The sequence below is a fragment of the Pyrgilauda ruficollis genome, unplaced genomic scaffold (assembly GCF_017590135.1).
Source record: "Pyrgilauda ruficollis isolate IOZ18807 unplaced genomic scaffold, ASM1759013v1 scaffold27, whole genome shotgun sequence".
NCBI lineage: Eukaryota > Metazoa > Chordata > Aves > Passeriformes > Passeridae > Pyrgilauda > Pyrgilauda ruficollis.
Window position 1 is genome coordinate 4,074,334 of NW_024524044.1, and position 22,989 is coordinate 4,097,322.

At 39.4% G+C, this 22,989-nt stretch overlaps 1 protein-coding gene across 2 annotated transcripts in view; it reads left to right on the plus strand.

Moving 5' to 3' along the window:
- Positions 1-19,169, plus strand: part of MET (MET proto-oncogene, receptor tyrosine kinase) — an 86,603-nt gene extending 67,434 nt beyond the window's left edge. The window contains exons 13-22 of one of the 2 annotated variants that reach the window (XM_041471499.1): positions 4,017-4,163; positions 6,135-6,291; positions 7,094-7,234; positions 9,603-9,833; positions 12,247-12,327; positions 12,965-13,146; positions 14,705-14,814; positions 17,290-17,455; positions 18,351-18,487; positions 18,634-19,169. In XM_041471499.1, coding sequence (XP_041327433.1) covers positions 4,017-4,163; positions 6,135-6,291; positions 7,094-7,234; positions 9,603-9,833; positions 12,247-12,327; positions 12,965-13,146; positions 14,705-14,814; positions 17,290-17,455; positions 18,351-18,487; positions 18,634-18,844 — 1,563 coding nt within the window. In that variant the 3' untranslated portion in view covers positions 18,845-19,169. The remainder of the gene's footprint in view (positions 1-4,016; positions 4,164-6,134; positions 6,292-7,093; positions 7,235-9,602; positions 9,834-12,246; positions 12,328-12,964; positions 13,147-14,704; positions 14,815-17,289; positions 17,456-18,350; positions 18,488-18,633) is intronic. The other variant, XM_041471498.1, reaches the window with a different exon arrangement.
- Positions 19,170-22,989: the final 3,820 nt, after the last annotated feature.

The window sequence follows — 22,989 nt, forward strand, 5'->3', positions numbered from 1 at the left end:
TCCAAGCTGTCAAAAGATCTTAAGCAGTATATGTTCCACTATCAGCCACTGACAAATAAAGTTTTGATCTCTGTCCAATCTGTTTTTCACTCATTTTATATACCATCCATCGAGTCCATACCATGCTAAGTTTTTTTCATTGCTAGGAGAGATTGTGTTGCAAAACTTGCTAAAACCAAGGTCTGCTTGTCCAATGCTCTCCTTTCATCTAGAGAGCCAGTCCTGTCCACCTAGAAGGTTGGGCAGGCAAAATACACTCTTGGGAAACTTGTGCTGGCTGCTCCCAGTCATGTTCTTGTCCTTCCTCTGCCTGGAAGTGCATCCATGAGGACTTGCTCTATAATCTTCAGAGACGCTGAGGGTCAAAAATTAGTTGTTTTTTTAACTCTCTACTTTGCTCACTCTTTTATTCTCCCTGAAGAAGTCTCTGGTGCTGTGTATTGCTGGGAGAAAACCATTTAGATAAGAAAGGCTGACTGAGGATTGTCATAGTGACAACTGACCAAAGTCACAATTTTGTAGTATTGACCTGTAGTGCTGGCACCCAAAGCAGATGTCTCCCTAAGCCTGATGTCCTGCTTATTTCCTGGCAATCAGCTGGAGAACAGTATTAGTGAAAGGTGGTCTGCTAGAATGAAGCATGAACAGGCACCAATTTAACATCTTCCTCTAAACAGAATTAGTTATAGTGGGGTGCTTCTATCAAAACTGTGGGACAACTTTCATAAATTATAGTCAGGAGCCAAAAGGGCATTACAAGCCATACTGGCAAGACTTTCCCCTTGCCCCGTACCCACATTCAAAAATACACACACACAAGTTTACATGCCTCATGATCATATTTTGTGGAGTAATTAAGCAAGCTCAGCATGAAATTAAATGGCAGCTTGCTTCAGTGAACAGTCTGTTCTACCAAACCAAAGTTCTTTTATCTCTTCCTTAATTAGTTTCAGAGGGGCGGAGGGTGCTTTTATCACAAGTTTTTCAATCTAACTAATCTAGTGTGACATATTTGGCTTTCATCAAATGACAGTGGGTACCAATTGAAATGTTCTGTTTGGTTTCCCCCGATGACCACAAGATGTTTTTGTAAGAAAATGTTATACACAAGAAAACATTAGGTTTTCTATTTAAAACACAGTCAGGGCACTGTGTGCCACAAATGCCAGTCCTCCTTGTCTTTAGTGCCAGCCTCTCAATGTCCCACATCATCACTGTCTTGCTCTGCCAGCTGTGTGGCTCTTTCAAGTCTCCTGGTGCCCACCATGCCCCAGTCAGAGGGGTCATGACAGAGTGGTACCAGACAACTCTCTGCTTCAACACCATGAAGACACCACTTCAGAAGGGCTCCCATCTCCTTTCCCAACATGGAAAGCTGTCAGGGCAGGAGAAATTCTGGTGTTTCACTGCTGAGTCTGCTGAAAATTACAGAGTCCACTTGCTGCCTCCCCCAGAAGCCACTGATCCAGACTTGCAAGCTGGGCTGCTGACAGACAAGAGCATCCTAAAAAACAAAAAACAAACCCAACCCCCCCAAAAAAGCCACCAAAAACAAAAGCCAACACAAAACAAACAAACAAATGAACAAACAAACAAAGAAAAACCACCCACCCCTAAGCAACAAATGAATAAGGAAAGCATCTTTCTTCAGTTAGCCCAGTGGCCTGCTCTGTTCTGGGGTTGTGATTGTGCACTAAGATGGGGCACGGACTTTGTGCATTGTTCCATGGGAGGCCTAGGCATGGACCACCAGAAACTAAAGTATATTTACAAGTATAAATCTTCCACTAAGGAAATACGTAGCCTAGTTGTAATTCAATGTGTAACAACTGGCATGCTGTACAGCACATCTTGGCTGTGCTCTGGCACTTCTGTCTTAAAACTCAGAGTAGGACAAGACTTACTAAATTGCCTACTCTATTCTTAAGCCAGTGCAACACTTTCTTTATGAGACAATCCTAAGGAAATCTTCTTGCCTCTTTACAGGTCACTCTATTGTCACTCTTCTTTCACATTGCATAGGAAATTGTTACTCTCAAAACCTGGTCCAAAAGAGAGCAATATGGAAACTGTGGTATTTTTGAGCAAGCTGAAGAGGAACCTCTGCAGCTGCAGTAATTCCTCATTTTCCCAATTCAACCTGCTCACTCTGCTTAGGAGCCTCAAAAATGCTTCTGACACCAGTCTCAGAATTTCCACACCATAGTTAGTTTACTGTTCTTCTGCTGCTTTTAGACTTTTACTAAAACCAAGTTTTTCCCATCTCTTTAAAAGTTGTGAGATGTCTGTGCTATCAGATTGGATTGCAACAGCTACCCAGTACAGCTTGAAGATTAACTTCTACAGCTTGCATTCAAGGGCATTGCTCACCAAGAAGGGGGTAATACACATTTGGAAAGAGGAAATATTTTTTCTCAGTTCTCACAGGAGCCAATTTCCTCCTTTTCCTAAAATTGTAGGCAAATTCTGTTGTCCCAAGAAAAGCAAAACCACTGCTGAAAGCGTTTTGAAACTCTTAATATATTTAGATATAATGAATATGTTTGAAACTATAATATATTATAAGGTTGTCATCTTTATAACTGGCTCAAGACCACCTTAGGAAATATCAGTATGATTTTTTTTTTCCCATTTTTGCATCTCTGGCTCAAGACCACCTTACTGAAATATCAGTATGATTTTTTTTTTTCCCATTTTTGCATCGGCTTTGGTGGAGAAAAAATTCTAGGCTTTGGTGAAGAAGAGACCAATCAACCACACTGTCCAGGATAATATATTTATGCTGAAGATGGAGGAATTAAAGTCAAATCTTTTGAGGTACATCATTCAGAGGAAAGAGATGGCTCACAATCTGCCACAAGTCTCCAAATGAATAAGCAATAAGCATTCATATGCTCCCCAGCCCAGGAATATTTTATTACTTAACACCAAACAGAATGGCTTCGACTAGACAGAAGATAGAATGCAAAATGGACTTTTATGGCCAGCAATTAAAAAGCATTTACCTGGGGTGTGGCTTTTCCATCAAAATAGGACATTAAGCTGACTCTCCTATACATTTATTACGGTTTTCCCAGGGTTCAATCTCATTGTGAAGCAGATCTAAAACATATGCCAAAGTTTATTTTTTGCCCTTCAGAATGGGATTCTTGTTTTCTTTCCAATATACAAGGCTTCACAGTGGTGTCAGCTGTGATGCCTTCCTCCCTTCTCGTGGAATACTCCCAGATCCAGCCCATATAAATAGACTGTATTGGTCCCATACTTCCTTCTCCCCTTCAATACTACTTAATATACCTCTTCTTTCATCTTGAACTGGGCTGTACATGGGCTAGGGCAGCTCTTACATAGAGATTCACTCCTGAGCACAAAAGATCCTAAACTTGGCCTTTGGATTCTTCTGTCACAATATCAGAAGCAATAATTTCTCATCCAAGTCTGGGATGTGAGAGCAGGTTTTCTGGGTAAGAAGTGTACTTTTCATGCCTCATCTTTACCAAGATTTTTTCCTTTTTGGTCTGTGGAACATGATTTTAACAGACTTGTGTATTATTTAAATTAATTACTTCTTTTTGAAAGCTTCATTTCTGCTACCATAACCACTTGCAAAACAAAATGTTTGAGATGCCTTTAGCTTGTGGATAATATAATGCCAGTTTTGTGTAAACAACAGTGTTACATAATGTGTCCTTTCTTGAACAATTATGCAAAAATCTAAACAGGACCAACAGGATTAATCCCTCAGACATTTAAAATTTCAGAAGTCTGTATGAGCTGTATAAGTGACAGCAGATTTTATCTGTAAAGTTTATAAAGTTTACCATCCTACACTGGCCCCTCTGTCAAAGTTGCATTTACATGAAATAAGCCTATACATGCATATTGACAGGACAGTGTAAATTCTCATTAGCCTTTTATTTCACAATTTATTTTTCATTAAAAATATTTTCCAGGCTTGTAAGTGCTTAAGTTTTATGAGACGGCTGTGTAATATGAAATTGATTTTTTTTTCCAAGGGAAATTATATTGATTCAGAAGCTGTTAAAGGTGAGGTGCTAAAAGTTGGAAACAAAAGCTGTGAACACCTTCTCCTGCAGTCAGAATCAATTCTGTGCACGGTTCCCAGTGATCTCCTGAAATCCAACAGTGAGCTAAATATAGAGGTGAGGCAACTACACCACACACGAGATATTAATGCCATTTTTATTATTATTCACAGTGTCGCTATTGAACCAATAAACTTTAAGCCTAAATAAAATTTCAGCCTAAGCCTGTGCTTACAGAGATATCTCTATCCCTGTTTGTTTGGGACAGAAATTCAAATAATATCAGCTATTTTAAAATAAACGTGATCGTCATTGTTGTTATTACCTGTTTTTACAGAGACTTTCTCAAGCCTTAGGCACAAAGTAGGACCTGAACTAAGCACAGAAATAAAATTATAGTTATTAATCCAAACACAAGAGGAAACATGTGGGGAAGAATGAGAAGCTATAATGGAGTAGTTTTAGTTTGGAACTCACGGGCCCTTTGTTCAACAAAACATTCTGCTGCAGTCAAGAGGACCAAATCTTTCCTGAAGGATTTTTCTTTGGTCTGCATTTTATAATTTCATTTCAAGTCTTTTTGTAAGAAGAAGACACTTAGGACAAATGATTGACTCATTGCTTTAAAGGTGGTCTCAATTGAGTCATTCAGTGTGCTCCTGCAAATTTAAATTGTAGACATACTGATTTATAGAATAAGACATAGATCTTTCAATATATTTTTATTTTTTAAAGATATAAAGAAATTAAATTGGAATGGGATTACCTTTAGACTATGAAAGGAGAATTTGCTGGTCATGTAAGTGTGGTTAGGATCAAAGTCTAGGTAAGCTCTTTGAAGCAGGGACATCTATTTTTTCAATGTCTTTGTGACATTCATCTCACAGGATCCTGGGCTGTGAATGATATTCCTATGTGCTACTGCAATCTAAGTAAATAGTAACAACTAATTTGTCTTATTAATATGGTAACTAGTAATTTATTTTAATATCAATTTCTTTTTTTAAGTAAGTATTCATTTTCTTGGATATATCAGGCAGACTATAAAATTAGATGCAGCTCTCCTTTTGGTGTAGGTCCCCAGATTTCTAAGTGCCTAGTTTCATATAATAATACTTGTGCACAGGTTGCATTCAGTTAATATGTTGTATTTTTACATATCTGACCAGGACTAACATTGCATTCAATTAGTTCTACTCTGTGATATTTTCTTAACTTCTAAGAAACAGACATGTGTGACATGTTTCATGCACAGAAAAGAACAAAACATAAAGGGGTTAAACAAGGTTTCTACTTGTTTACTGGCAAGGAGACTCAGAAATTGTAGTCTGCCCAGCGAAGAAGAAAATTTGCTCTTTTGACGGGCAAATCCATCATTACAGTACCCAGAGGGATGAATTCCACAGGAGGAAGAGAAAAGATGGCCAAATGCATTCCAACTGACTGAGCTAGTGCTGTGTGACCTAAAACAGTTTTTCCCTGTTAGCTGCTTGGTGCTTGTTTGGTTGTTGGTTTTCGGGGTAGGTTTTTTTGTTTAGTTTTGTTTCTTTAAATTGTCAGCAAGCTAGAAGCTGGCAAGGGACAGGCTCACGTGACCTTGGGAACTAAAATGCAAGCATGCTGTCAACAAGAGAGTGAGTTTGATGTTACAGCATATTTGTGCCAAAAGGACACACATTAAAGACAGCTGGGCTATTTTTTTTTAACGCAGCCCATATAGCCATAGGCCCATTCCGTGCACCATATGAGCAAAAGCATGAATTTAACATTTTCAATTAGCATCTGGTAACAGTGGAACCCTGTTATCCAGAGAGCATGTGAGTGCATGCTCTGTGTGTGGTGTATCAAATACAGAGCTGTGTCACAATCAGAGCTCTTGAACGTGAGAAATGAATCATAAACATGTAGCTCTGTTTTCATGTACACCAATATAACAATTTCTCCACTCACAGTGTCTTATCACAGAACAACATCACAAAATCAAGACTTAATACATATGAGACATATCACCTCAGACTTTAGTACTAATAATCTAGTTCTTACTTGTCTTTGGAAATCATTACACTATTTTTTTCTTTGTTATTTCAGTGGAAGCAAGAAGTTTTGTCAACAGTTATTGGAAAAGTGCTGATCCGGCAAGATCAGAATTTCACGGGACTAATTGCTGGAATTCTTTCAACATCAATCTTAATTTTTATCTTTTTGATGGTTTTCTTCTGGAGAAGGAAGAAGAAACAAATTAAAGGTCCATCATAGTCAATCCTATCAAATAATTCCATTATTATCTCGGATTTTAAAAACTTACATAATTTTATGCTTTGCTTAACTGACATGTATTGCCCTGTTGTAACCTGTCAGCAGAGGTTTCACAATCAACTCCCGATGTTTAGTTGCATTTCAGTGCTTGGCAAGAGCCTGAGCTGGGTGAAGGGCCACATTATGCCTTAAGCAGAAGGATCTCTGAGGAACTCTGAGCTATTAGGAAAATGTAGTAACTTCTTTTCCCTAATCAGCTTTGGAAGAGGGGATGAGTACATTACATGCGTGGAATCACAAGTACTTCAGCTTCATCCAGGCTGTGCATGAGTTGTGCAAGACACAGAGTGCTGCAGTCTCCTGGTCTTTTTTTTTTTCCCAAATCAGGAACTTGGTCAGACTCCCATTCTTCTTTGGCCCCCGTGTCTGGGTTTCCTTCCATTGAGAGCTGCCACGCTATGTAAGGTGGGAGGAGGAGGGGAGCTAGTGTATAACCAAGTCTTGTCCTGATGCACTGTCACAGTCAGACCATGAAGCTGGCCCTAGAGTCTTCAAAGCAGTCTTTGATCTTCCAGTATGGGTAAGAGTGGGTCTTCAACACAAGATTTTTTTTTCAGAAAATCTTGGACTGTAAAAACAGCTCAAGTTCAAGTCCTACACATCTGCCAGAGCAAGAACCTAACCCTCTTCCCAGCAGAGCAGAAAATCTAAATTTAAATAAATAGATAAATCAATATTGGCATAGTGAAAACACGAGGGTTTTTTAATATTGCTTTCTCCTCCCCCTTCAGATCTGGGAAGTGACCTGGTTCGTTATGATGGCAGAGTGCACACCCCTCACCTGGACAGGCTGGTGAGCGCGAGGAGTGTAAGTCCAACAACGGAAATGGTTTCAAGCGAATCTGTAGACTACAGATCAACTTTTCTAGAAGGTATGACTCTAATTAGGAATCAGAATGGAGGATATTTTACACATATTGATTTTCATATGTCTTCACATGATACCTATTTTGATCAGTATCCTAATTTCAGTTTCTCATCTGATTTGTCTGTGTCTGCATTTTTGGAACTTTCATGTATGCACAGGCTTGCTATTTTAACTGAGCTTTTCAGGTGCTTCCCAAGATCAAGGTGCATAGGATTTTTACTTTTACTCAGGTTGAAGGAATAAATAAAATACAATTAGTAAAAACTCTCTAAAAGTATGCTCCACAAGTTATTAGGAGCTAGTATATATAGTGATTCTGTGTTGTCATAAGATCCATCACACCATGCACAAATCCCCTCAGAAAATTCTGATTTTAATGACAACATCAAGTGGTTGCAGGTTTAGTGTGTCCCAGTGACTTCCTACAGTTATAAAAAAGCAGTTCTGTTGGTCCGACATGGGACATGGAGTTTGTAAACTGATATTCTTCTGTCTGTTGATACCCCTCCTGTAAAATGGGACATTGTATAATGCAGAAATGTTAGTTTTAAAAATTAAGCTAAAAGGATATGAAGACTGTGACAAATTGAATGGAGGTCCATATGCCATGTGCCATTATGCCAGTCTCAGGGAAGAATAATCCTACACCAAATATATTTTTGTGCTGTATAATATGACTTTAAAGTGGGTATTCTTCAGAAGAGCAGTCTGCTACACTTATCACACAATGCTAAGCTCCTTTAACACATGTGGAGACCATGTTCTGTGATTATCATTAAAGAGCCTTTATCTATTATGGTGTGTGAGATATCGCAGATAATTGTGAGTCTTGGTATCCACATAGTCTTGTACTATTTCAGGTGCTGCTGTAAACAACTCAATGGAAATAACTCCAAATCTTTGTTCCACCTTTGCAAGCCCCAGTCACAGAGCTATCTGAGACACAGCCTGCTCCTGGCTTCCCATATTATCCTTTAATTGCTGCCAGCAGCTTGTACAGGAAGTTTCTTGATTGAAAAATTTCCAAAGGGAAAGAAAAGCCCATGCTACTGGTTAGAAGGGAAAGTGGCCCATGAGACAAAACTATGCAAAGATCCTTGGTGGAAGGTAAATCCACAGTGGTCCTGCAGCCACAGTGTGCTGGCAAAGCACAATGGAGAGTGCATCCAAGAAGGGTGTGTGTTCATCTCATGTTCCTGTATGTCAATATTATCAAAGAATGAAATAAAAGAAACATTAGAAAACATGCAGGTTTACATTTTGCAGCTGTAAATATTATTTGTGGCCATGGCTAGATTATTTTACTGTGTTTATTAAATAGATATTTGCCTTTAGTTACAAATAAATTAATTTGTAAGTTGTAAGAGCTGATATTTTTGCTCCTAGGTAAAATAACAGAGTGTTTCTCAGCTCCCAGAGTGATAAAAGCACTTTATAAAAATTTCACAAGTTTTATGCAGAAATAAATGAAGTATGTATATTTTTTACTTTTTGTAACAAGATACCTGATAGTTTCTGTTGGTAAATTTACTCTCCTTTTTTTTTTTTTTGTTTTTCACCCTGAAAAACAAATTCAGCTAAATTCAGCTTATCAACTCCACGGAAATCATTCCAGACTGAAACTGGTATAAACTAAACATAGCTATTTCATTCAGCCACACAAAATCCTAGGAAAAAGGTTTTAAACAAAACCAATTTGAAATTGAGCAACATGCTGTTGATTAAAAAAAGAAAATCTCAAATAGATACTCCTGGATTTGCTGAAATATTTTAGTTTCTGCTATATCAGATGGCTCATGTTATTTTCATGAGTAGCACCCACTGTAATATCTTCAGCAGTTACAGGAAATGAATCACCTCTAGGCATTTCCCTGGTTGAATATTTACCATTGGATAAATACAGCTAGTCACCAGCACTTTGGAAACCTTTGTGAAGTGTAAAGTTCCCTACCAAATTAAAACATGACAATAATAAAAAGCTTCATGTTTTCAATTGTTCACTACCTCCTCCTTCCATATTGCTGTCATTTTTCTGTTTTAATCATGTTACTCCCAATTGCTAGAAATACTATAACCTCTGTTTGGCAAGAACTGACAAGGCTTCATTCCATCCCCTCAGAAAAGTGGAAGTTTTGCCATTTACTTTTGTAAAAGTAGAGCTGAGACAAGCACAAGTTTCTAGTGACATGGGTTTCCTGGAGGTTGGCAGATTATCAATGCATATTTTAATTTTCCCTTCATGACCAAAACTTCCGTAAAGCCAAGCCACTTCCAAACTGATAAAATCAAACCTTTCTTACCAATGCAATAAAACTCTTCATTTTTCAAGGAGAAGTTTGAAAGGACTATAACAGTTTCTGTTCATTTTTCAGACCAGTTTCCAAGCATGTCTCAGAATGGATCGTGCAGACCTGCCCAGTATCCTCACTCTGACCTCTCCCCGATTCTGTCTAGCGGAGACTCCGATTTAGCCAGTCCACTTCTCCAAAGTAACGTCCACATAGACATCAGTGCCTTAAATCCCGACCTGGTCAAAGAAGTGCAGCATGTGGTTATTGGTGCCGACAGTCTGATTGTACACTTCAGTGAAGTAATAGGAAGAGGTGGGTACTGCAACTCTTACATTGCAAACTGCTCCTCTTTTTGCACACCCATTCGTTATAAACCATTCTGAATGAGGTGTCTATACAGAGATTTTTTTCAAGCTTTTTAGCTCTTATAGCATTGCATGCTGTGTACTGAATCAAGGAGGGAATGAAGGGGCTCTCCTTTGAAGTCAGTGCATCTGATCAGTTGGAGAAGACACCATCAGGAGGAAGGAGTCTGCCAAATAATGAGGCTCTTTTGAACTCTTGGACTTGCTGGTCCCCCTCCAACTGCCTCACTCTCACCCTTTTCTAGGCTACAGAAAGCTCAGCCAGGGCTTCTGATCCATGAGGCTGTGGTATGGGACTGAATCTGCCACAGGATATATATATATATATATATATGAAACCTAAGGCACACACCTAAATGGCAGGGGATGCCAAGGCAGGAACACAAGTGACCTCAAACTTGGAGCCAATGACCTGTCAGGATTGCTACATGACACGGGAGACTCCTGCAGTCATTAGTGCATACAGTAAAAGTCCCCATGACCCAGGTGAAATGCCCACACCCCTTTACCCTCCTCAAGTTTCCACCAGCTCTGAGGAATTTGATGCTTGTTTCCTCCCAGCAAATGCTCTTCATATCACCTCATTCCTCTCATGCCAGCTGCAGAAATATGTAGCCCCTGATTCACTTCCCCTTGGTTTTGTCCCTGATTTGGCAAGTCTCCTATTTTTTCTAAATTTCTTTCATCACTCCTATTCCCTCTACATCTTCATAAGCAAGTTCCCTTTACCTTTCATAGCCCAAGCCAGTATTTCTGTTAGGGACATTTTTAAACTCTGTGTGACTGAGTACCTGTTAGCAACCAAAGTACAAACTGTGTTTCAGTATTTCTACAGATCATGCATGAGAGGTCTCTTGTTGAGTACTGATAAAAAATTTGCTATAAATTATATTCTTAATGCCTCTTCTGCAGGGCAAGAGCCACAAATCAAACAAACAGTCAGTGTGTTTCATTTCTATGTATTACACTTCATCATCCCCAAAGCAAGGGTGGGCCTTTTTCTTTTCTCTTTTGTTTTGGAAAACTCCAAGTAATTTCCCATTTTTTAAATGTTGAAAAATATCTGGAATGACACCAAGATAATTAACCGTTTTAAATTTTCTCCCTTCTAACCAGAAATGGGCCAAACCCCAAAATATTTTAGACACACCCAATCCAAGCTTTAGGATTTTTGCCCAGGCTCCAAGCAATCTGTGGTCTGATGGGATTTTAGTTGCTTTTATAAAACAAACTTTGGATTAATTTTACTTTAAGCCAAAAGCAAAGCAAAGTGATCTCTGACCAGAGCTTATGACTGGAACGTAGTAAAATTGATCAGATAGTCTTGTTCTCTGTAGAGCTCACACTAAAGGAAAAAAAAAATATGCTTTCTAACTGCAAATATTAGTATTGTAAAAGTTTCCAGTAAATAGTTCATCTGTGAAGGAAGCCACAACTGCACGTACATAATTTGATTTAGAGAAATTAATGTCTGAACCTGGAGCTCAAACTTCACTGTTTCCCAGACTGGTAAACCTGACTTCTCATAGTAAGTTTTGTTAGACAACATCATTTGCTTGGCAGGAAAGCACAGGATTTCTGTGTCCCTGGCAGTTCATTTCACTGCTTAGACCATGAGAAAGAAGGCAAATGTTTTTCATCATTTTAGTGATATTTTATACTTGGAACTAGGCCATAGGAAAAAACTGCCAAGTGGTGTCATCAGTCTGTGATCAGTAGAGCAACTCCCAAACTGTCCACAGCCAACACATCACTTTTAACATTCAACGTTTTCCCTGGAATAGCAAGACCTGAGCAACTGTAATCCCAGAGTGGCTGTCCTTTCCATCAGATGCATCAAGTTTGTACAGTCCAGTGGACCACTTAGCGTGGGCTTGCAGATCACTGGGAACCACCAATCCAGGGGTCATGTCAGCTCCTAACTGCTCCCTGTGCCTTCCAGGTGTCCTCCTTTGACACCCATGTCACAGGAGAGCATGGGAATGGGCTGATGTGGGTGTCATGTGCTTAGTCATCACAAGAACACAAAATACTTGTGGCGCCAGCCTTGTCATTATTTATACTCTCCATTTAGGTCAAGAAATACCAATTATGCTGCAAGGAGAGTTTTCGTTTTATGTAATGGTGGTTTTATGTAGTGGTGGTTTTATGTAATGGTGATTTTATGAATGGTGGTTTTATGTAATGGTCTGATTCCATTTATTTTAATATGTTAGTTAGGAAGTGTATATTACAAGTGTTGGGAATTGGATAGAAATGGAGTGTGATCACTTTCTTACAGTATAATTGCTACCCAGTGGAAAATACCAGAAAGCTAATTTTACTTCTTAAAGCTAATATTGCTCATTTTTTTTATACAGGACATTTTGGCTGTGTGTATCATGGGACATTGCTGGATAATGATAGCAGGAAAATTCATTGTGCTGTGAAGTCACTGAATAGTGAGTTACATGTTTAATAGTGAGATGTTACTGTTCATTCCAAAGATAACTGGGGTGAACCAATAAGTTCCAGTGAAGTATACATTCACAAAGATTCTTAGTTGCAGCTGAATCAGCTTTATCTTTGGAGCAATTCCAATTACTCCAAATTACTGCAACACATTGGCATATATTTTTACATCAAATGAAATTTCCATATATTTCCTCTACAAAGAAAAAAACTCTGGAAAATAAGGGAAAGGTAGCATCTTTTTTTGTTCTACTGAGTGCTGAAGATTTGGGTTTGGAAGTTAAACTGCTGAAGAGTAGGAAAAGCTGCTGGAAAAACACGAAGAGAGTATAACAACATTTATTAAGGACTTTATTCAAGTTTATTCAAGTGTTTATTCAAGTGTTGTTATTCAATTTTAAATCATTCAAAATAAGAAATGGAGAAACAGAATTAAAATTACCAACAGCCTGTCTTTGGTCATTGTAGGAAAACCAATGCACATAACCTCATTGTAACGTGGGAGGTGGAGAGCGTGTTTGTAGTCTCTCATTATCACTTTGTTGTACAATGACATGCTGTAGAGAAATGAACCCTAGTTTGTTTCTCTTTCTTTTAATTAACTCATTTTATTACTGGATTTCTCAGGGATTACAGACCTGGAAGAAGTAGCTCAGTTTCTGAAAGAAGGAATAATCATGAAAGATTTCACTCATCCCAATGTTCTGTCGCTCCTGGGAATCTGTTTGCCCAATGAAGGATCCCCATTAGTTGTTCTTCCGTACATGAAACATGGAGATCTTCGAAACTTCATTAGGAATGAGACTCACGTAAGTACCTGGTGAGGTACAAATGGTAATGCAAGTCTGGCCACGCCCTGCTCCAACACTTACAAGCTCTCATAATTACATTACGTCTGCAACTTGCTGCTGTAACTACACCTTAACCTTTAGCACTTGCTTAGTCTGGCACCGAGCCCAGCCACAGCAGCGCCACTCCTTCCCCTCCCCCTCACATTCCTCTCTAGAATGTTTCCCAGAAATTATCAGCAATAAGTATTTCTCATTTCCCATCCATAAGCCTCTTTATAAACAAATGTGTTTATGAGATCTACGTCCAGAGGCCCAGTCATCTGCTGGTTAAACTGGCACATCTCTGTTGACTTTAGCACAGCTGTGCCAGTCATCAGCCTCTGCTCTTCCAACTCCTAGGTGAGGGAACTCCATGTCCAGCTAGTGTCACAGCACCTTTATTACCCATATTTTTTCTTCTTATCTTAAGAAAGAAAAACAGGAGCTGTTATAAAACTATGCATACACTCTTATCAGCAATCTTCCCCATTTCTATTGAAAAACTGTAGATTCCTCAAATGAGCCTCACTGCTTTCTCTCAAGTAGGAGATCACAGATCTTACCTCAGGCACTGTAAGCCCACTTTACACTGTATTTCACCTATTTCACAGTGTTAGAACAACATAAAGTGATTTCTGAGCCAACAGGATTTTGTCCTTGCTTTTACGGCAATCAGCAATAGCCAGTACAATTTAAAAAAATTTAATTTCAACAAATTTTTGGAGGAGTTAAGCTTTCTGAGGCTGGGACCTGCTCCCATTTGAGCTTTTCTCATTCTACAAGCACCAGGTCCCTTTTCTCTAAATAGTGCCATAGTCCTTCCTGAAATAAATAGAATAATGACCACAGTTGAATCAGATTGTTCCACAGAAGAAAATTATAAGAAGTAGTGTCAAAACCACAAAAATCTGTAGTATCCTTACTGTTACAAGTCATATTATTGCCATAAAAGATTTACAGGTTTATGTCTATATTTATTTTGATATTTAACATTTTGAGTATCATCTCACCATGTAGGCAAGAAGAAAGAGTTAACAATCATTTCCAAAAATCTTCCTCTGGTAACTGCTAAGGTCATATTTGCCTTTTTCATGACATTATACTGATGCACCTATTTTGTCCCAAATATGACTTTCTCTTCTCTTGGTCATCTCCAGCTGATGAGCTCCAAGTTCACAGTTAGTACCTTCTACTGAGTTACATGCTATCACCCTTAAGGCCACATATGTGAATTTTGTGTATCTTCTGTGAAGCTGAAGTTTCAGCATACTGTTCCATTTCTCAGGTCAGGTTATGCTGCTTATGCTGCAAACTCTACTCTTCTGGAGAGTGTCAGCTCTTTTGTTTTCCTATAGTGTGTTTTCTCACTGGGAGTAAGAAGCTGACCTAAACTTAAACCAGTTTCACTACAAGCACCAACCTTTCTTGATCATTCTGGTGGCAGGAGAGGTGTATAAAACCTAAAGAGTCACAGCATAAAGCAGTCCAATCCTTAAGCTTCTGCATTCATTTTATCATAAATGTTTGTATTTTACAGAATCCAACAGTAAAAGATTTAATTGGATTTGGCCTTCAGGTTGCAAAAGGAATGAAATACCTTGCAAGTAAAAAGTTTGTCCATAGAGATTTGGCAGCAAGAAACTGTATGTAAGTACAGACATCTACTTTAGCCACATTACCACACTCTTCTGTGTAAAACAGTGAAATGAGATGAGATAAACTGAAGTTTCCAGGATTCTGCTATTTTTTAGTAAAAAGATGGTGTTTTTCTCATTGCTCTGCAATTATACTGATGTTTGTCTTGCATACTGATGAGCTACTCATCTTGCTAAGGGCTCATTTCTGACACATAAGCTTTTTTGGAGTGTGAGAAATAAGAAAGCTGAGGTGAAAGTCTAGCCTCTCAAAATCATTGGTTAGAGTTTAAAAGGCATCTCCTAAGGGAAGTTAAACTGCTGTTGTCTCAACTTGCTGTGCTTCCACCCAGCCTCTTCAGAAGCAGCATGTCTCTGCTGCCACACCTAACCAGGAGGGAGAGGAACACAGGGGAACTTTGTGAGAAAAACAGGAACACAAAGAAACACCAGTGAGACCTCTTGACAATAGTCTTTCATTACATGAGTATGAGCTTACTTTGGCTCAACCAGGCACACAAATTAACATTCAAAGAATCTTACTAGTGTCTGGGAAGCCAGACAGCTCAGTTCCCACAAAGACAAACTGATACAGGATTTGCCAATATGATTATGCTGATTTATCACTGATGTTGTGAATTAATGAGGCACAGCCTTAAAGTTTATTTTTAGCACATCACAAACTGGAACTCTGGCTGCAAAAGGGTCATTAACCTGTGACATCAGATGTCTTACTCTTTTTTCAAGTGTGCACACCTGTGCAGTTGAACAGCCTCTGAAAAAGAACATTTTATTGCAGGTATTGGGTTTTTTAATGGATGAAAAAAGCAACAAGCACATTTTCATATTTCCTAAGAAGAAATGCATTGGGTTACTGAACAAAAGACCTAGTTCATCTAATCAAAGTCCAAATGGTGGCCAACAGGACATTCCCCTGGCCTACTGTCTCTTCCTTGGGTGAGGAAGGAACAGCTCTCAGGGTGTCTCACATGACCACTGAATGACTGCTTTTGCACTTCTGTAGGGATCAGCACTTCAGAGCCTGGAGAGCTGCTGCCACAAGACCCACTTTCCCCAGGGGCCATGTGCAATCCAACACTCAGTACAGGCCCTGCTGCACTGGTGATGTCTATCAGAAAGGAAGCCAGCATGCAAATATAGTCCTCAGGGACTCTTTACTCCATTCCACTGTCCTGGAAGAGGTGCAGGAACCTGCTATGGCATAAACTATTTCCTGTTGATGCATCAAAGTTCCTTCCTACTCCTTTCATCAGATTAAGTTACAACATCAGTAAATACAGCAGATGGTTCTGTCCCATCCACTGACTTCAACAGCCCAGAGTTGTCCAGACAGAAACCTCATAAATTCAAGACAGGGAAATGTCATGTGCAGACACTGAGAGAGACAGGATCATTTAGCCTAGAGAAGGTTCAAGGAGATGTTATCCATATATGTAACTGATATGGTGGATTAAAGAAGAGGAAGCCAGATTCTTCTAAGTGGTGCCCAAGGACAGGCCAAGAGGCAATGGGCACACACTGAAATAGAAAAAAAATGCATTTAAACACAGTAGTGCTTTTGTTGTACAGATGACTGAACACTGACCCAGGCTGCCAGAAAAGTAGTGGAGTCTTTATCCTTGCAAATATTCAAAACCCACCTGGTCGTAGTTCTGAGCAACCTGTAGCAGCAGACCCTGCTTTGAGCAGGGGAGACAGAGGTGACTAAATGATCTGCAGGGGCCCCTTCCAACCACACCCATTCTGTGACTGTGTGAGGCTGTAAAGAAGCCCAAAAGGAAGTGCTTGCTGTGACTAGGTCTGCTCATGTAAAGAAGGAAAGGCTTGAAAATGCCCACACCCACACTCTATTTGTAATAATGATACCACTTATCAGGACAAATACCAAGCTTAGGAGGTCTTCTGGTATGGCTAAGCTGTAACCCCAAGAGATCTTTTGTTATGCCATAATTTTCCCCCAGAACACACATCAAACTCATCCTTAGTTACAGGACTACATTATTACATAAAGGCAGTCACTGAGATAATGATGGATCCCTCCTTATCAAAACTGAGAGTAAGTAGGAAAGGTGATGCATTAACTTGGAAATAAAAATGAGCAGATTTTAAGGATACAGAAACAAAAAAAAAAAAACAGCTGTGGAAGAAATTATGTAGAACTCAATCAGTATGTATAGGCTATTAGCAAAAATCTTTTTATACATAGCAATTGTTTTAAAATAACTATAATTCAAATTGTATTATCAAAACAATATCAGTAATTTCCTGAGTTCATTAACTGTGTTAAATGGGTGTCAAATATACTTTGCTGCACTTTTGTTTCAGTGTTACATTAGTTCATAGATGCCAAATAAAGTACTGCCATCCAAAGTCACAGTCCCAAAAATGCAAGTCAGTGATTATAATCCACCAACACGGTAAATCTTGCCCACTCAGTTGAAAATAATACCTTTTGTCATTTCTCTAGGTTGGATGAAAAATTCACTGTCAAGGTTGCTGATTTTGGTCTTGCTAGAGATGTCTATGATAAAGAATACTACAGTGTGCACAATAAAACAGGAGCTAAACTGCCAGTGAAATGGATGGCTTTAGAAAGTTTACAAACTCAGAAGTTCACAACAAAGTCAGATGTGGTAATGTACAAATATATTTGTATCACGTATTTATTTCTTTTCTGTTGCCTGAGGCATCTTTCTAGTGTTTAATTAATGGAACAGCTCCATATGAAAACTGATATTTGAATCTAGCTTTTGTTCAGATAAGAATAAAAGAGTCTTTCTACCTCCAGAAAGTGTATTTGTCCCAATCACTAAGCAAGAAGTTGTTGACCTTATATATATATCTTACTGCTCAGGAAAGAATTAGGAGTTTAACCCTGTTCCAAGGGAAACTAAGGACATTCCAAGAAGCCAAGAACCCTGCTATAGGAGGGGCTTTGGAAAGCTTGACAGAACTGGTTAACTTGGAGATTCATAAAAGTTAATAGTTCTCCAAAATACTTTATTTGCTTTATAAATACTTACTGGCTGCCTACAGCAATCTCAAGTACTACCTGGCCATTTACGAAGAAAAAATTGTTACAATGAAGTCAGTTGCCTGGATTGCTTTGTATTTTAGCTTTCTGTTCAATCCAGATTCAGACTGACTTGTTATGCATAGAATTTTCACTGTGTATATTGTCTTCAGCATGTATTTACACAGAGTTAGCCAGATCATCAGTTCATGTAAACTGGCAGAGCTCCATTAACCTCAAAAGAAGTCTGCCAATTTACACCAGCAAAGTATCAGGCCTATAGGCTTTTATTTTCTTTCATTTACTTATTGAGATTCTCTGCCTCTTATTTAAGTGGCTCCTCAAGTCCCTACAGCATTTATTAGCCCACTTAAAAGAAAGCTGAATGCAGTAAAAGAACTTTTCAAAGAGAAAATCCATGCAGTTGAATGCTTAAATCTGTCAAACCATCTTCTAAAACAGGAATGTAAAGCCCTCCAACCCTTTAACTTTTTATTTATTGTTTGTTTTCTTAGTGGTCCTTTGGTGTATTGTTATGGGAACTTATGACACGAGGGGCACCACCTTATCCTGATGTAAATTCTTTTGATATAACTGTTTACTTACTGCAAGGAAGAAGGCTGCTGCAACCTGAATACTGCCCTGACCCACTGTAAGTAAATAGTTTGCAAAGGCTTCTGCAAATGCTGCTGATTCTGGTACTTTAGTAACTGAGACTGTGGGAGGAAAGAGAGAGTTGGGTTTTTTTTTCCTTTTATGTGATTTCATAATTGAACACTTCTTCTATTTGAATGGCAGGTATGAAGTCATGTTGAAGTGCTGGCATCCGAAACCCGAGATGCGTCCAGCATTTTCTGAACTCGTTTCAAAAATATCAACAATCTTCTCCACTTTTATTGGGGAACACTATGTTCATGTCAATGCTACTTATGTCAATGTCAAGTGCATTGCTCCCTATCCTTCTCTTCTATCATCACAAGACAACACAGACGTGGATGTTGACACATGACGGGTATGTCTGAAATTAAGGAAAATCCATTCTTCGTTGTATGAACAAAAAGGAAAACATTTTATCCACTAGTTTTTACTGCCCAGTCTTTGTGAGAACACTGTTGCACATGTTTATGTTGTTGCCCAAGTTGCACTAGTACAAGGACACAACATCATATTGTTTAAGAATACAGGATTCCATAAACTGTCACAGTAATTTCCAAGTATTTGGAGAACGCCATCAATTTAACAAATGGAAATGTGGTGTGCTACCCTCCAGAGTTAGTTCCCACAAGCTGTCATTAATGTATGCTCAGACCCCAAATGCCATGAAAGTAGAATATCAATCAGTATGGCTGGAAGGACTGTTACTGTGCTTTACTTTAAAGTACTTTACTTTACTTTACTTTACTTTAAAGTACTACTGTACTTTAGGATAACGAGCAGTGCAGAAATGGTTTCCACACAAAAGGCCAAGAAATGCAATGAGAATTACAAGAGTTTAGAATGTATTTTCATCCCACATGGAGAAAACTTTGGATTTTTGAACTACATCAACAAGGTTTCTAAGAACCTGGCAGCCAAGATAGCCAGCCTCATGGTGTCTCAACAGAAATCAAAATCAAGAAATGGTGTGCAGTAAAATAAGTATAGAAAAGTATGACTGAGTAAGAAGTGGGGGAGGAAGGCCAAGACAAAACTGGAACTGAACCTGGCAAGGGATGCAGAAAATTACAGAAAGGGCTTCTACAGTTATGTTAATCAGAAAAGTAAGGCCAAAGAAGGTGTTCCCCCTCTGTTAAACAGTGCTGGTGGACGAGGAGAAGTCTGAGGTACTTAACTTTCTTTCCTCAGTCTTCAATGGCAACATTTCTTCCCACACCCCTTGAAAGGATGGACAGCAGGATGAGGACTGGGAGAGCAAAGCCCCTCCCACTGTAAGTAAAGACGAGGTTTACGACCACCCAGGGAACCTGACCGTGCACAAGTCTATGGGACCTGATGAAATGTATCCCGGAGTTCTGAAGGAATTGGCTGATACAGTTGCCAAGCTGCTCTCCATGATATTCAAAAAGTCGTGTCAGTCAGGGAAAGTCCCAGGTGACTGGAAAAAGGGAACAGTGTACCTATCTTTGAGAACAAAGAACAGCCCTGGGAAGTACCAACCTGTCAGCCTCACCTCTGTGCCTGGGAAGGTCACGGAACAGATCCTCCTAGAAGGCACATGAAGGACAGGGCACACCTTCACCACCATTCAAGGCACCAGCACAGCTTCTCCAAGGGCAAGTCTTGCCTGACCAGCCTAGTGGCCTTCTACAATGGAGTGACTACACCAGTGGACAAGGGGAGGTGTACATATGTCATTTATCTGGGCTTCTCTAAGGTTTGTGCTACAGCCCCCCACAACCTCCTCTCTGAAGTGGAGATGGATTTGATGGGTGGACTGTAAGATGGATAAGAAGTTGTTTGGACAGTCACATCCAGAGGGTAGTGGCCAATGGCTCAGAGTCCTCATGGCCATCAGTCACAAGTGGTGTCCCTCAGGGGTCAGCACTGGGACCAGTGTCATTTAATATCTTCATTAATGACACCGACAAAAGGCACGAGTGCACGCTCAGCACATTTACAGATGACACCAAGCTGAGAGGTGCAGCTGACACACTTGAAGGATGGGATGCCATCCAGAGGGATCTGGACAAGCTCAAGAAGTGAGCTGGTGGAATGTCATGAGTTTTAACAGGACCAAGGGCAAGGTGTTGCAGCGCAACCCCTGTATCACCACAGGTTTGGGGATGAACAGATGCAGAGCAGCCCTGCCAAGAAGGACTTGGGGTGCATGAGAGGCTGCACATGAGCAGGCAAAGTGCCCTCCCAGCCCAGAAAGGCAATTGTATCCTGGGCTGCATCAAGAGCAGCGTGGCCAGCCGGTCAAGGGAGGGGATTCTGCCCCTTCTCCACTCTGGTGAAAGCCACCTGCAGTGCTGCATCCAGCTCTGGGGCCACATCACAGGAAGGACATCAATCATTAACCATGATGATTAGAGAATTGGAGCACCTCTCCAGTGGGGAAAGGCTGGGAGGATTGGAATTGTTTAGCCTGGAAGAGAGAAGGCTTTGGGATGACCTAATTGCGGCCTTCTGGTACCTGAAGGGAGCCTGCAGGAAAGATGGAACAAGACTATTTACAAAGGCATGTAGTGACAGAACAAGGTGGAATGACTTTAAACTGACAGACAGTAGGTTTAAATTAGATATTGGGAAAAAATTCTTCACTGTGAGGGTGGTGACGCACTGGAACAGGTTGTCCAGGGAAGTTGTGGACGCCCCATCCCTGGAATTTTCAACATTCATCAATATACCCACAGCAGAGGGGCTGGAACTATATGATTTTCAAGATCTCTTCCAACCTGGGCCATTCTATGATTCTCTGATTCTATGTCACACCAGTTCTCTGGTATAGTCAGACGGTACAAAAAAACAAAGGGAAAGTCATCTAGCTTAAAGCATTCCTAGTGTCAACATTATTCCAACATTCAGTCATTTATTTGTATCAAATGGTCTACAGCAACAGATCACTTGCTGAAAAATGAAAAGCCTCCATTTCTTTCAATAAACAGTGAATCACTCTGGGAATTAAAACTTGAAGGCTGCTGTCTGCTGAGTCACTTGGTGAGCAGCTGAAGCTCTGCCACCTACCCTAGGGTAGAGCTGCTAACAAAGGTGAGTAAGGAGCAGAGGTGTTGCAGGCAGCCCTGACCTAAAAAGACCCCACCATAGCAGGCATATCAGTAACTTCTTCATACCAGCCCTGAAGAGCAGAGAAGACTGATCAAAAGAAGAAATGGCTTTAGGCCCTCTTTACTCTCTTCTTGGATCACACAACCCAGTGAATTATCTACTTTTAATGCTAAGTTATGACCAGAGAAACAATTTTGAAAAGAGATAGTAAATAAAACTTCTATTCATTAGGGAAGAGTACTATAACTTTAGGGCAAACATCACATGTCATTTCTGTTCCTGTGGAATTCTGTGCATACTACTGTATAGTTTGTTTAGAATAGGATAGAACTGGGTTTGCTGGTGTAAACACATAAAGTATTCTATTTTTATATTAAAAAAAAACTTTATTTTTAATGACATTTACAAAGTTTGGTTAGGCCACAAAATACTGCACTGTGAACATTTCAGAAAATGTATGTCAATGTACATGATTCATAAACTGTAGCAACCTTAAGAAATACTGTGTAAATATTAAAAAGGAAAAGAACCAACTGTAAACACACTCCACCCTAAGTATAATATCTCCATTGCTGCAGGCCAACCATTTTAAGATTTTCAAAGAGAGGTAATGCAGATAAAGAACTGATATAAGGGAGATATATTGTTCTTGGGAGAGTGTGTTATAACTGAAAGATTTATAATGAGGGCAGAGTGGGTAGGCAAGCTATGAGCAGATAATATTGTATTGTGTTTCATCACCACTTTCATTTCAGAAATGAACTTTCATGTCTGCTGAGAGTGATACTAATTGTAGATTGCTCAAGGACAAAAGGCTTTGCTGCAGGCAAAAAAAAATCATCTCTGTGGTTGTTAAAACAGCTAAGGAAGTTTATGACATATAGATTTGGAGAAGTTACTCCAAACTTGTACGTACATGCTTAAGGAACGCTGCAATGTGAAACAGAGGACATTTTTACTATTTATGAACTTTTGCTTAATAAAGTTAATGTTGTGTCTGGGACACCTGTAAGAATATGTGACTCTGGTAAAGATTTGATGTCAGTAAGTTCATATATCGGCAAAGAGCTGAATGGTACTTATGTTTATAGTTGTTGTCATGACTGAATAAACATGTTATTAAAATGAATTATTGTAATACGTTAAACTCCTCGTGCTAGAATTACTGCTCACATTGACTGTTAAAGTGACAAGTCTGTCCGTATGCTTTTTCTGATTAACATGGGAAGAACAACCTGTGGAACTGTGGGAGAGAGAGGAAAAAAACTCAGAAGTCTAAAAATACACAGTGCAGCAATAAATCAAACACACGGTTCATCAGCCTCCTAGCCATAAATACATCAGAGAAAGATACCAAATATTTGTTGTGAACAACTATGGCATAGTTTGTTTGAATAGGAAGCCTCTTGCCTAACCACAGGCTCT